This window comes from Scyliorhinus canicula, chromosome 4, assembly GCF_902713615.1.
Source record: "Scyliorhinus canicula chromosome 4, sScyCan1.1, whole genome shotgun sequence".
NCBI lineage: Eukaryota > Metazoa > Chordata > Chondrichthyes > Carcharhiniformes > Scyliorhinidae > Scyliorhinus > Scyliorhinus canicula.
Genome location: NC_052149.1, coordinates 83,494,273 through 83,507,975, shown reverse-complemented (window position 1 = coordinate 83,507,975; position 13,703 = coordinate 83,494,273). Strand labels below are relative to the sequence as shown.

General features: G+C 47.1%; 1 protein-coding gene across 2 annotated transcripts in view; it reads left to right on the top strand.

Annotated features, from left to right (window-relative positions):
• The window catches only part of hmcn1 (hemicentin 1), a 677,622-nt gene that overhangs the window by 299,338 nt on the left and 364,581 nt on the right, over positions 1-13,703 (top strand). For both annotated transcript variants that reach the window (XM_038794621.1, XM_038794624.1), the window contains exons 24-25: positions 5,030-5,299; positions 10,918-11,013. In XM_038794621.1, the coding sequence (XP_038650549.1) occupies positions 5,030-5,299; positions 10,918-11,013 (366 nt within the window). The remainder of the gene's footprint in view (positions 1-5,029; positions 5,300-10,917; positions 11,014-13,703) is intronic.

Sequence of the window (13,703 nt, the reverse complement as noted above, 5' to 3'; positions counted from 1 at the left end):
AAGATATCTTCAGGGTGCCACAGTTTCAGTGCTGCACTGCAGTCGTGTGCTGAGTAACAATGGGCGAGATTATCTGGCCTCCCCGTGGCGTGTTTCTGGGCGGTAGGAGGCGGCCTGCTATTGGCCAGTGGCGGGATCTTTTGGTCCTGCTGCTGTCAATGGGCTTTCCCATTGAATCCATCCCACACCGTCGGGAAATCCACGGCGGGATCTGTCTTTGGCGGGACCGGAGGATCCCACCGGCGTGAACAACCGGATGATCTCTGCCAATGTATCAGTCTGTCAGTCCACCAGCCACATGGAGAGCTGCAAGAAATACACTCTATCAAGCTCCAGCATTTTTAGTCGAAAGTGTAATTATTTCTAATTTATGGGAACAAGAAGACATAACGGTGTTTGAGAAGTATTATATTCTCCAGTTACGAAATCAAAACTTTAAAAGGTAAAAGTTACACATCAAGAGATCAACAAGAACCACTTTCTTTTACATTTAATCTTGGGATGTGGTGTCACTTGCAAGAATGGTATTTATTGCTCGGAGAAGATGGTGGCCTTCTGCTGGAACCACTCATGGTTTAATACAACTGAGTGGCTTGCTAGACCACTTCAGAGGACAGTTCAAACACAATCACGTTGGTGTGGGACTTATAGGCCAAACAGGGTGAGGATGGCAGATTTCTTTTTACAAAGCTGCATAGTCAGCAATGTTTCTGTAAACTGTGCACATGTCCATGCAGCAATTTGGAAAGTACCATACAGGCAATTCATAACTTATCCCTTTTAGGTGACCATATGGGCAGCATAGTGGTTAGCACTGCTGCCTCATAACACCAGGGACTGGGGTTCAATTCCAGCCTCGGGTGCCGAGTTTGTACGCTCTCCCAGTGTCTGCAGAGATTTCCTCCGGGTGCTCTGGTTTCCTCCCACAGTCCAAAGATGTTAAGGTTAAGTGGATTGGCCATGCTGAAAAAATTGCCCCTCAGTGTCCAAAAGATTAGGTGGGGTTACAGGGACACAATGGGGCATGGACCTAGGTAGAATGCTCTTTCAAAGGGTCAGTGCCAACTTGATGGGCCGAATGATGTTCTGCACTGTTGGGATTCTACTAATTCTATGAACTCTATATGTGTATGACCAAGACAAATTATTCAAATAAACAGGTCGCAAGTAACAAAAACGATTTAGAGGGAATATTAACAGTCAGCTTTTTAGTTCCTTTATTCACAAGCTCTTACAATGGGATTTGAACTCATTTTCTCCGTATTCTAAATCTCTGGATTACAAGCCAGCATTATAATACTGTACCCCTATGAAAAGGGGTATTTTAAAATGTTGTTGATTCAACGTTCCTATATTTTTTTTTATTAATCTCTTTAAGCTACTCATTTCCTTCCTGAGGCCTATATATAATGCTGTCAGGCTAATGTGAAAAACTACCTAACACTAATGAGGAAAAGTGAGCCAAAGAACATTGATTACATGAAGCACTGAATAAAACTTTTTTACAGTTCACAAGTCCCAGCTAGTGCTGCTGGGTTGCACAACCAGATGCAAGCTGGATACAAAGTTAGGGCAGCACGGTAGCATTGTGGTTAGCACAATTGCTTCACAGCTCCAGGGTCCCAGGTTCGAATCTGGCTTGGGTCACTGTGCGGAGTCTGCACGTTCACACAGTGTGTGCGTGGGTTTTCTCCGGGTGCTCCGGTTTCCTCCCACAGTCCAAAGATGTGCGGTTTAGGTGGATTGACCATGCTAAATTGTCCTTGGTGTCCAAAATTGCCCTTAGTGTTGGGTGGGTTACTGGGTAATAGAGGTAGGGTAGATGTGTGGGCTTGGGTCGGGTGATCTTTCCAAGAGCCAGTGCAGACACGATGGGCGGAATGGCCTCCTTCTGCACTGTAAATTCTATGAAAGTTACTGGTTTCGCTTCAGCACAACAGCCAAGAAAAGCCTTGTATATTTTGCCAGCTGACATATTCTCAACAATTACTGGAAGTAACACACTTGATTTTCAGAGATTAAGAAACCGCGGAACCAATGGCACAGGCATTTCTGTCATACAATGCACAAGCAGTTTAAAGCGGCTCCAGGTATTGCAATGCATGATTGATTCAGACTAACATAAGCAGAGCAAACTGCAGTGGATATATGTAGGATTACTCCTGTAAGTTTAATATATAAACTGAGAAGTCTCTGTTGTGCTCAGTGAATAACATGGTTTTGCAATAAACTTAGTGTGGCAATTTCAGTAAGGTTTGGTGGTACAGAATATATGCTTTAAGAATGCAAGATTGTTTTAGTAACAGGAAGGTTCCATGTAGCCCCAACAAGCCTGTGACTTTATCAGTAATCACCACCTATATATCTGAAAATACATCTCCAATCCCTTCTCTTTCCTGAAGCACATAAACCTGGAATCCATTTATACGTACCACTTCAGAACCTTCTCTCCTTACTTATTATACATGTCTTTAGGCAAAAAAGTTGCATCTGACATCCTTTCTTATTTGTTAACCGTGTAATTTCATTAATCCATATTGAAGCCCTCTTCATAAAATGTAGTTGAGCCAAAATTGCAACGTTCAAAATTAAATCCTAATTAGTACACTGCTGCTCCTTGACTAATAGTTCTTGAATATGATATTCTTTAGATTTTCACCTTTTGACCTCTAGTGCCCTAAATTAGTCTTGGCGAGATTGCAAAGGTTATCCCCACAGGGTAAACAATTCAGGCAACAGGAAGGGTTAAGGAGGGTCAGACCTTTGACCGTAATTATCTGACAGGAACACCATGTGCGCCATCTAAATATGTAACATGCCACAGATGTGACTCATGGGTTTTACTAGAAGGATCATAAAAACAAATTCCTTTTACCATTGCATACCAACGTCATGATATAGTCAACCCCATTTCATTTTCCTGGAAAACAAACCTTGTAAAATTCTGCTAAAAAATTAATTCTTGCTGTGTGTTAATGAATGTTCATCAGAATTTCATGGTGAAGATTGTAGCTAAAATTGTTCACAAAAAAAAATGTAGCCTCCGGAGATTTATTTTTGGAACAATTCTACAATTGATTTTGCAAATAGTTGTGAAGGAACAAAACTGTATTGGTGAAGTAGTAGGTGGAGTGGTAGGTATCACTGGCAACAACTTCTGTGTTTTCACATTTAATCATGCATCTGTGCAATTGCTGAATTTTCTCCATAATAACAGCCTTACTTTTATTCCTATTGCAAAATCTGGGCTGCACATATTTTTCATTCATTCGCGAATAGTTTTGTAAACCAGAGCCTCATTATAACGAACCCTGGTAAGACAGACTTTCCATCACAGTATATAGCTAATACTCCGGCAGTCAATACAAATCTTAAAGAAGAGGCAAGAGCTGTTTGAAGGAAAAGCAGTCAAAGAAATATAGAAACATACCAAGGTGTGATTTAGTGATGAGGACCACAATGGGGAGGGGGGGGGGGGGGGGGAGGGGGCACGGTAGCATAGTGGCTAGCGCTGTTGCTTCACAGCGCCAGGGTCCCAGGTTCGATTTCCGGCTTGGATCACTGTCTGTGCGGAATCTGCACGTTCTCCCCGTGTCTGCGTGGGTATCCTCCGGATGCTCCAGTTTCCTCCCATAAGTCCCGAAAGACATGCTGTTAGATAATTTGGTCATTACGAATTCTCCCTCTGTGTACCCGAACAGGCGTCGGAATTTGGCAACTAGGGGCTTTTCACCGTAACTTCATTGCAGTGTTAATGTAAGCCTGCTTGTGACACTGATAAAGGTTACTAATATTATTAACATTGCTGAGTTGGTTTAAGCAGAGCAGGTAGTGGAAATTATAGCGAGGTATTTTGGAATGATCGGGGGGGAGGGGGGGAAGGGGGGGGAAGGGGGGGGACACGGGAGCGGTCGGTAAGGACAAGGGTCTTCCAGTAAGAGGCAAGCTCTCTTCACCTGTGAACCACATATTAGCCAAAGCTAGGATGTCAATACTATTATTTACAATAAGGTTATTAATGGCAGTTCATACAATGGCCTGGATCTTCCAGTCTCCATATCATCAAAGACTTGACGTTCCCCAAGATACTCCTCAGAAGTCATAATGTACTGACTCCATAGGAATTGCCAGGGATGTTTGAACTTCCAATGGTCAATTTCCCTGTTCCCTGGGACCCTCCAAAAAAGACTCCGTTCTAAGCTAAATTCGGAAATTTTGGTGGTCCCAACTTCTTACCTGGATAGTTACCCAGGAAATGTTAAACAGAGAAAAACATATTCTAAATTCTCGGTAACTATACAAGTGATCCTCCCCCAGTAACTCACTGGCTCCCTCGATTCCACCCCCCTCAAACCCTGCACTTATTGAGCCACAACCTACCCTTGAACTGATCTGACCAGCCCACCACCTAATTGCCACCGACCAACCAATTTCTCCAGCTGATCCCCCAACTCCTCTCCAACCCAACCTCACCACCCTACCAAGCTATTACCCTTATCCTGCTGCCACCTTGTCCCTTCCCTCCCCCACCATCCTATCCACTTCCTGGGATATTTAACTCTTTACTTACCAAAATACACCAGATAGTGCCTTAAAAAGGGGCCACGGCTTCTGTGTGGTTTCCGTTCACTGATACCTCTGAGGTTTCCTGTACTTTCTTTCTGCAAGATTTGGGGCAATATCATTGAAGAACACAATTCTGGTGCACCTGTCCTTCGCTGCCTGTCTGGAGTGAGCATTACTTTAAATTGAAATTGTGTAAAATTAAAAATAGGTAAAGCTTTAAACTTTACGTAAGATGTGCATCATGTGAATTCATTTATTAATGACTGTTGACGTTTTCCTTGGAAACACTGGATCATTTCAATTATATATTACTGATATGGGTGAGTAACTAACAAATCCGATAGCACAAGCCAGCAAACAATCTCAATTTTATGTCTAATCTGTTTAGTACTTGGAGTTGAAGTTAATGTGTTGCAATGAAAGAAATTCTACCATAAATCTCATGTACATTATTATTCTTTAGTTCCTCCACAGATTCAGCCTGGACCTCGTATTATGAAAGTTCAAGCAGGTCACAGGATTGACATCCCATGCAATGTACAGGGAGTACCGACTCCCACTATAACCTGGTATAAAGGAAGTAACAACATTCTGCCTGATGAGCAGTACAGTGTGGGTGCTGAAGGAACGCTGACTATTAAGAGGGCCCAACTCGCCGATGATGGAGTTTATAAGTGTGTCGCCAAAAATGTTGCAGGCCAGCATGAAGTAAATACAACTGTACAAGTTCACGGTAGGTAATGATAGAGGCATAAATAAAAATCTAGTTTTGACCACGTGTTGAAGGAATGAATGGCTGAGTCGGTGGAAGCCTCTAATGTGTGTGTGTTTGCAAAACATTGATTGTTACTGACGAGATAAAGCCACATTTTAACGGTCTGCATCTTGAGCCAGCGTTCTCATTTATGATCAAATTTAGAAGTATAGGGCATTGCTGCCTCACAACGCCGAGGTCCCAGGTTCGATCCCTGTCCTGTGTTACTGTCCATGTGGAGTTTGCACATTCTCCCCGTGTTTGCGTAGGTTTCACTCCCACAACCCAAAGATGTGCAGGGTAGGTGGATTGGCCACACTAAATTGCCCCTTAATTGGAAAAAATTAATTGGGCACTCTAAATTTATTTATTTTTTTTAGTTTAGAAGTATAAATAAGGATGGTAGACAGGAGTCTCCTTGATTAAACCAGGCAGTGTCAGCAAAACTATACAAGAAATAGATCGTAAGTATACGCAGTTCTCATTTTGTTATTACAAGAGTTTTTGCAACTCAGAAGGAGACTATTTGTTGCAGCACTCCAAGTCCTAATAGCTTCCGATGTGCACAAAATCAATTCTTCAATTTATGCCCTCTCAAAATATCACACCAACCACTTGAAATTATTTATTTCGTTATAATGGATTGTACCTAATGGGGTCTCAAATCAAATCCGAATGATTATAAGCTAGATTATTGTTTTCATAGAACAGAATAGAATCATAGAATCCCTAGTTCAGAAGGAGGCCATTCGGCCCATTGAGTCTGCACCGACCCTCAAAGAGCATCCTACCTAGGCCCAATCCCTACCCTATCCTTGCCACCCCACCTAACTTGTGAACTTTTAAGGGACAATTTAGCATAGCCAATCCACCTAACCTGCATATCTTTGGACAGTGGGAGGAAACCAGAGCACTGGGAAGAAACCCCCGCAGACATGGGGAGAACGTGCAGACTCCACACAGGCCTGAACTGAACCTGGTGCTGAGGTAGCAGTGCTAACCACGGTGCCACCCTGCCGCCCCATGCATTTAAAAAACACCTCTTAATATAAAGAAAATGTCAGGTAGGTCTAATCAGATAAGAATGGATGCGGGGCATGAGTGAAGATATTAGGAGTGGTTATCAAAAGCTGATGGGCTTTAAGGACAATCTTCAAAGAAGAAAATGAGGTGTCAGGGTGAAGTGTTTTCAGAAAGAAATTTCAGAGTATGGAGCCTTGATGGTGCCATTTAAAGCTATGGAGGGTTCAGGGTGGAGACGAGAATTCTAAATTCAGATGTTGGGAAGACCTTGAATCGGTGTCGCTCAGCAAGGCCAGAAGGGATGAATGGGTTTCCACCACAAAGACTACTCGGTTCCAGCCTCAAAGCAATCCCTCCCTCTGTTCCTGCATCATCTGATAGCTTCTGAAACTCTTATCCGTGCCATTGTCTTGTCTGAAGCCAATTATTCAATTGGCCCTCCCATCTTCTCCTCTCCAAGCTGTGATATCTGATACAGATTTTGAATGAGCTGCAGTTTTTGGAGAGAAGAGGCAGGGATTGCTTTGAAGCTGGAACTGAGTAGTCTTTGTGATGGAAACTCAGTTTGGGGTCAGATTGACTGTCAGGGTTGCACATCGTTTGGTTCAACCAAACAATAATGGAGTGGATGGAATCGGTAACAAGGCAAAAGAAATTGTGGTGGGGGACACGGGGTCAAAGACAAATGCTTTGTTCTTCCCAGTGTTTAACTGGAGAAAATAACATCTATAAGAACATAAGATGTAGGGGCAGAAGTAGGCCACTCGGCCCATCATATCTGCTCTGTCATTCAATGAGATCATGACTGACCTAATATAATCCTCAACTTCACATTCCTGCTTTATCCCCATAACACTTGATTCCCTTACTGATTAAAAATCTGTCTATCTCAGCCTTGGACATACTTTATGACCCAGATTCTACAGCTCTCTGCGGTAAAGAATTCCACAGATTCCCTACATTCTGAAAGAAGAAATTCCTCCTCATCTCTGTCTTTAATGCGGGGCCCTTTACTCATTGATTATGTCCTCTAGACTCTCCCACAAGGGGAAACAACCTCTCAGCATCTACCCTGCCAAGCCCCCTGAGAATCCTATATGTATCCATAAGGTCAACTCTCATTCCTCTAAACTCCAATGAGAAGAGGCCCAATCTACTCAACCTCTCATCATAACACCCCTCTCCCCTTAGGTAAGGGGACCAAAACTGTTCACAGTATTCCAGGTGCGGTTTAGCTAGTGCTTTGTATAGTTTTAGCAAACCTTCCTATTTTTATCCTTCATTCCCTTTGAAATAAAGGCCAACATTTCATTTGCCATCCCTAATACCTGGTGAACTTGCCTGCTAGCTTTTTGTGATTTATGGACAAGAACTTCCAAATCTGCTGTGTTGCAGTTTGACAGCCTTTCTCCATTTAATTAATACTCAGCTCCTTTACTCTTCCTATCAAAGTGCACAAATTTACATTTTCCTATATTATATTTAATCTGCAATGTTTTTGCCCACTCACCTAACCTGTCTATATCCCTCTGTAAACTGTCGTCTCCTCACCACTTGCCTTCCCATCTATTTTTGTGTCATCCGCAAACTTGCCAATAGTGCATCTCGTTTGCAAGTGGATGCCTGACAAGACGTTTAACCCCCCCCAGAGGGAACAAAAAGGTTAATAGAGATGGAGGAGAGGTAGAACCTGGTGTTATCAGTGTCCATGTGGAAGTTGACCCATGTTTCTAGCTGATGCCACAAGATAGTAAATTGAAAGGAGGCGGCCAAGGATAGATTCACGAGGAATTCATGAGATAATATTGAGAGCAGAGGGGAAAGGTCGAGGACAGAAAGGTGGAATTGCTCTGCATATATTTTAATAGAAAAGACTGGAACAAATCAAGGACAGTTCCATTTAGATGGTGGAAGGAGGAAAGGGATGAAAGGATGATGGTGTGGTCAGGAATAAGGGGCATGGATTTGGGAGATGATGGTATGTTCAAGAACTCTAGAAAGAAAAGGGTAGTTGGAGATAAGGGGCGGGATTCTCCCCTACCCGGTGGGATGGGAGGTGGCGCCAACCACTCCGGGGTCGGGCCTCCCCAAAGGTGCAGTATTCTCCGCATCTTTGGGGGCTAGCCCTGCGCCGGAGCGGTTGGCACCACGCCGACTGGCGCAAAAACCGGCGCCAGCGGACTTTCAGGCCCGCCGCCTGGCAGCGGGGCCGGCCGAAAGGCTTTCGCTGGTTCGCGCATGCGCCGGCGGTGACGTCAGCGGCCAGCTGCCGCTGACGTCACCACCGGCGCATGCGCGCTGTGGGTTTCTCTTCCGCTTCCGCCATGGCGGAGGCAGTGGCGGCGGCGGAGAAAGAGTGCCCCCAGGGCCTTGGTGCGTTCCCTGATCGGGGCGCCCCGATCGCGGGCCTGGCCACCGTGGGGGCACCCCCCCAGGGTCCGATCGCCCCGCGCCCCCCCCCCCCCCCCCCCCCCCCCCCCCAGGACCCCGGGGGCTCGGTCGCGCCGCCGATCCTGCCGCCACCAGAGGTGGTTCAAACCTCGGCGGCGGGAGAGGCCGCCCAGCGGCGGGACTTCGGCCCATCGCGGGCCGGAGAATCGCGCAGGGGCCTCGCCGATCGGAGTGGCGTGATTCTCGCCCCCGCCACTTCCCGGGTGGCGGAGAATCTCTGCCACGGCGGGGGCTGGATTTTCGGCGGCCCCAGGCGATGGGTCGGAGAATTTCGCCCAAGGTGACAGTTTTCAAAGACACAGGCCCCAAAGGATATTTTTTGAGGCAGGTGGGCACAACAATTCTTGAGAGAGGAGTGAATTAATTTAAACAGCATTAATTTCTCCTCTCGCCACCTGTAAGGTGTTTTGTTTCCCTCTTTCTAAGCAGTGGCGTATTTCCCAACCCCTTAGTTTTTGGCGCAATCCAATTTTTTATTAATCATGCCACAACAAACCCAAGGTAGAATTAACTCAAAGGGTTAGATTATTTGCACACTAAATTTTTTTGCAATGTCCCCCTCACATCCAAATGAAGTGGAAGTGGTCGTAGCGATGGATGCGGAGAAGGCTTTTGATCGGGTGGAGTGGAATTACCTGTGGGAGGAACTGGGAAGGTTTGGGTTTGGTGAGGGCTTTATTGACTGGGTGTGGTTGCTCTAATGGGCACCAGTAGAGTGTGCATACGAACCGGGTGAAGTCAGGGCACTATAAACTACACCAAGGGATGAGGCAAGGGTGCCCCCTCTCCCCGTTACTGTTTTCCCAGGCCATAGAGACATTGGCCATGGCGTTAAGAGCCTCTAGGAATTGGAAAGGGCTGGTTTGGGGGGAGGGGGGGGGGGGGGGGGGGCACCGGGTCTCGCTTTACGCAGATGACCTGCTCTTGTATAATTCAGACCCGGTGGAGGGGATGGGGTGAGTAATGCGAATCCTGGGGGAATTTGGCAATTTTTTGGGGTATAAATTGAACATGGGGAAAAGCGAGATGTTCGCGATCCAGGCAAGAGGACAGGAGAAGAGACTGGGAGATCTGCTGCTTAGAATGGTAGGGAAGAGCTTTTGATATCTGGGAATCCAGGTGGCCCGGGAATGGGATGCACTGCACAAGTTAAACCTATCCCGGTTGGTAGAACAAATGAAAGAGGACTTTAAGAGATGGGACATGCTCCCGCTATCACTGGCAGGGAGGGTACAGACCGTGAAAATGATGGTCCTCCCCAGATTTCTGTTTGTCTTTCAGTGCCTCCCCATCTTCATCCCAAAGGCCTTTTTCAAGTGGGTGAATAAGGTTATTTTGGGCTTTGTGTGGGCGGGTAAAACCCCGCGAGTGAAGAAAGTGTTGCTGCAGTGCAGTCGGGGATAGGGTGGGTTGGCGCTGCCGAACTTCTGCAATTACTACTGGGCGGCTAATATAGCCATGATTAGGAAGTGGGTAGTGGGGGAGGGGTCGGCATGGGAGTGGATGGAGGCGGCGTCATGCAAAGACACAAGTTTGGGAGCACTGATAACGGCCCACCTTCCATTCTCGCCAGCCCGATACTCTACAAATCCGGTGGTGGTGGCGGCTCTGAGAATCTGGGGGCAATGGAGGAGATATAAGAAGAGTGGAGGGAGCATCAGTTTGGGCCCTGATTTATAATAATCATCGATTTGTACCGAGTAGGCTAGATGGTGGGTTCCGGGCATGGCAAACGGCAGGAATTAGAAGAATGGGGGATCTATTTATAGATGGGAGCTTTCCCAGCTTGAAAGCCTTGGAGGATAAATTTGAATTGCCAGCAGGGAACGGGTTTAGATATTTGCAGGTGCGAGACTTCCTGAGAAAACAGGTGCCGGCCAAGTAAACAGATGAGGGAGCAAGGGAGAGAAAACGATTGGTGGAGAGAAAAGAAGGGTGGAATTATCTTTACGTTCCAAATTGTTCAAAAAGTAGCCGGTGGTTTTACAAGAGGAGGGTCAGGCCCTATAATGCTTGGCGTGGTGATGGATGGATAAAAAAAAGTGATGGGTCAGACTTGCTCAAGTTCATGCCTTTTTGACTTGATAATTTCACTGTTGATGTTGTTTCCATCAATTTTACAGAACCTCCTACCGTTGAAGACCCAGGACCTCCATACAACAATCCTTTCCAAGAGAGAGTGGCAAACCAGCGTATTGCATTCCCCTGTCCGGCTAAAGGTAAATCTGTAAAATATGTATATTGCATTTTGTAATCTTTTGGGACCTATGATATATTATATTCTAAGTTATACACTGGTATAACAGCCAGAGAGATAGAGAGTATACTCTTGTGGATAGTTGAAGTTGGATGATAATTGAGAGCCACCATACTTTAGGTTTGCACATATAGTTCAATGATCCTAGCAAAAGAAGGCACTAATATAAAAATAATCAAACAATATTGGGCGGTATTTAATGGAGATAATGGTATTCTCACCCGCTGGCTGGAATGTGAACGAGAGCCCCAACTTGTTTCCTTCGGGAGACTCCACCATATTAAGAGTCAACTCGAAAGCTGCAGACAATCATTGGCCTGCTGTTGTGCAGCGCCACTGGGGAGATGGTGGCTCATGTCGTTAATACACCCCCCCCCCAAGATCCAGGATCACCAAGGGACTGCGTTCAGGGGCGGCATTCTCCCCTACCCGGCGTGACGGAGGGTCCCGGAGTAGGGGAGTGGCGCCAACCACTCAGGGGTCGCGCCTCCCCAAAGGTGGGGAATTCTCCCCACCTTTGGGGGCCAGCCCCGCGCCGGAGCGGTTAGCACCAGAAGACTGGGGCACAAAACCGGCGCCCCCTGTGCGGTGCTGGCCGAAAGGCTTTCGCCGGTCCGCGCATGTGCCGGCAGTGATGTCAGCGGCAGCTGGCCGCTGACGTCACTGCCGGCGCATGCGCAATGCGGGTTCTCTTCCGCTTCCGCCATGGCGGGGTACGATCGCCCCCCCCCCCCCCCAGGACCCCGGGGGCCTGCTCGCGCCGCTGAGCCCGCCGTTCCAGAGGTGGTTTAAACCTCGGCGGCGGGAGAGGCCTCCCAGCGGCGGGACTTCGGCCCATCCAGGCCGGAGAATCACTGCAGGGGCCTCTCCGATCGGCGGGGCGATATTCCTGCCCCCGCCACTTCCCGGGTGCCGGAGAATCTCTGCCACGGCGGGTGCGGGATTTTAGGCGCCCCCAGGTGATTCTCCGACCCTGCGTGGGGTTGGAGAATTTCGCCCCAGATGTGAGAAATGGCAGGATGGAGATCACAAGGGAAGAGGGGGAGAGAGTCCGACTATTGGGTCTCCCCATCAGGCACTGAGTGCCTTTGAACAAGACCCCCCTTCCACTCTCCGCTGGAAGCAAGCAAGCAATCCTGAACAGTGTTTGATTTTTGGGCCTCCCGCATGGCAAGTCCGCAACTCGCCACTGCTGGGTGAATACCAGTGGCAGTGGGATGAGACATTTGAGTGGACATTGTTTGCCCACTTAAGGGCCTCAATTGTAGTGGGGTGGAAAGGCTGTCCACAGGCCTTCTGGCCACAAACCGAATCAGGGCTGAGGCGGAAAAACAACAAGCTAATTAAATTGCCCCCCACCCCAACTACCAAATTGGCTTTCGAGGAAGGCATTAAATTCACGTAGTTTTTTTTATTCATGAAATTAAATGATAAAATATAACTATTCCAAATGTATATGAAAGAAACATTAGTGGGTTGCGCACCAAGTAAACAGCTTGTACAAGGTTTTTTCAAAACTAATTGAGTGAATATTTGGAAATGTGGATGATTATACTTGGTTTCATTCAGTTCCACTGCACACTGTATACCTGGAGTGATGCCATGTACAAAGAACAAGAACAAAGAAAATTACAGCACAGGAACAGGCCCTTCAGCCCTCCAGGCCTGGACCGATGATGCTGCCCGTTGGAACTAAAACCCCCTACCCTTCCGGGGACCATATCTTATTCATGTATTTGTTAAGACGCCCCTTAAAAATCACCATCGTATCTGCTTCCACTACTTCCCTCCACAGTGAGTTCCAGGCCCCTCTCCCAGCCCCTCCCCTCCCTCCCCCACCCTCTTGTGTAAAAAACCTTGCCTCGTACATCTCCTTTAAACCTTGCCCCTGGCAGCTGGGAAGAAACGTCTGGCTATCCACTCTGTCCATGCTCCTCATATTCTTGTAGACTTCTATCAGGTCGCCCTTAACCTCCATCATTCCAGTGAGAACAAACCAAGTTTCTCTAACCTCTTTTCATAGATATGCCTCCATACAAAGCAACATCCTTGTAAATCTTTTCTGTAACCTCTCCAAAGCCTCCACATCCTTCTGGTAGTGTGGCGACCAGAATTGAACACGATGTTCCATGTGCAGCCCAACTAAGGTTCTGTAAAGCTGCAGAATGGACTTGCCCATTTTTAAACTCAGTGCCCCAGCCGATGAAGGCAAGCATGCCGTATGACTTCTTGAATACCTTCTCCACCTGCGTTGCCACTTTCAGTGACCTGTGGACCTGTACACCTAGATCTCTCTGACTGTCAATACTCTTGAGGGTCCTACCATTAACAGGGTAGCATGGTGGTTAGCATAAATGCTTCACAGCTCCAGAGTCCCAGGTTCGATTCCCGGCTGGGTCACTGTCTGTGTGGAGTCTGCACGTCCTCCCCCTGTGTGCGTGGGTTTCCTCCGGGTGCTCCGGTTTCCTCCCACAGTCCAAAGATGTGCGGGTTAGGTGGATTGGCCATGCTAAATTGCCCGTAGTGCCCTAATAAAAGTAAGGTTAAGGGGGGGGGGGGGTTGTTGGGTTACGGGTATAGGGTGGATACGTGGGTTTGAGTAGGGTGATCATGGCTCGGCACAACATTGAGGGCCGAAGGGCCTGTTCTGTG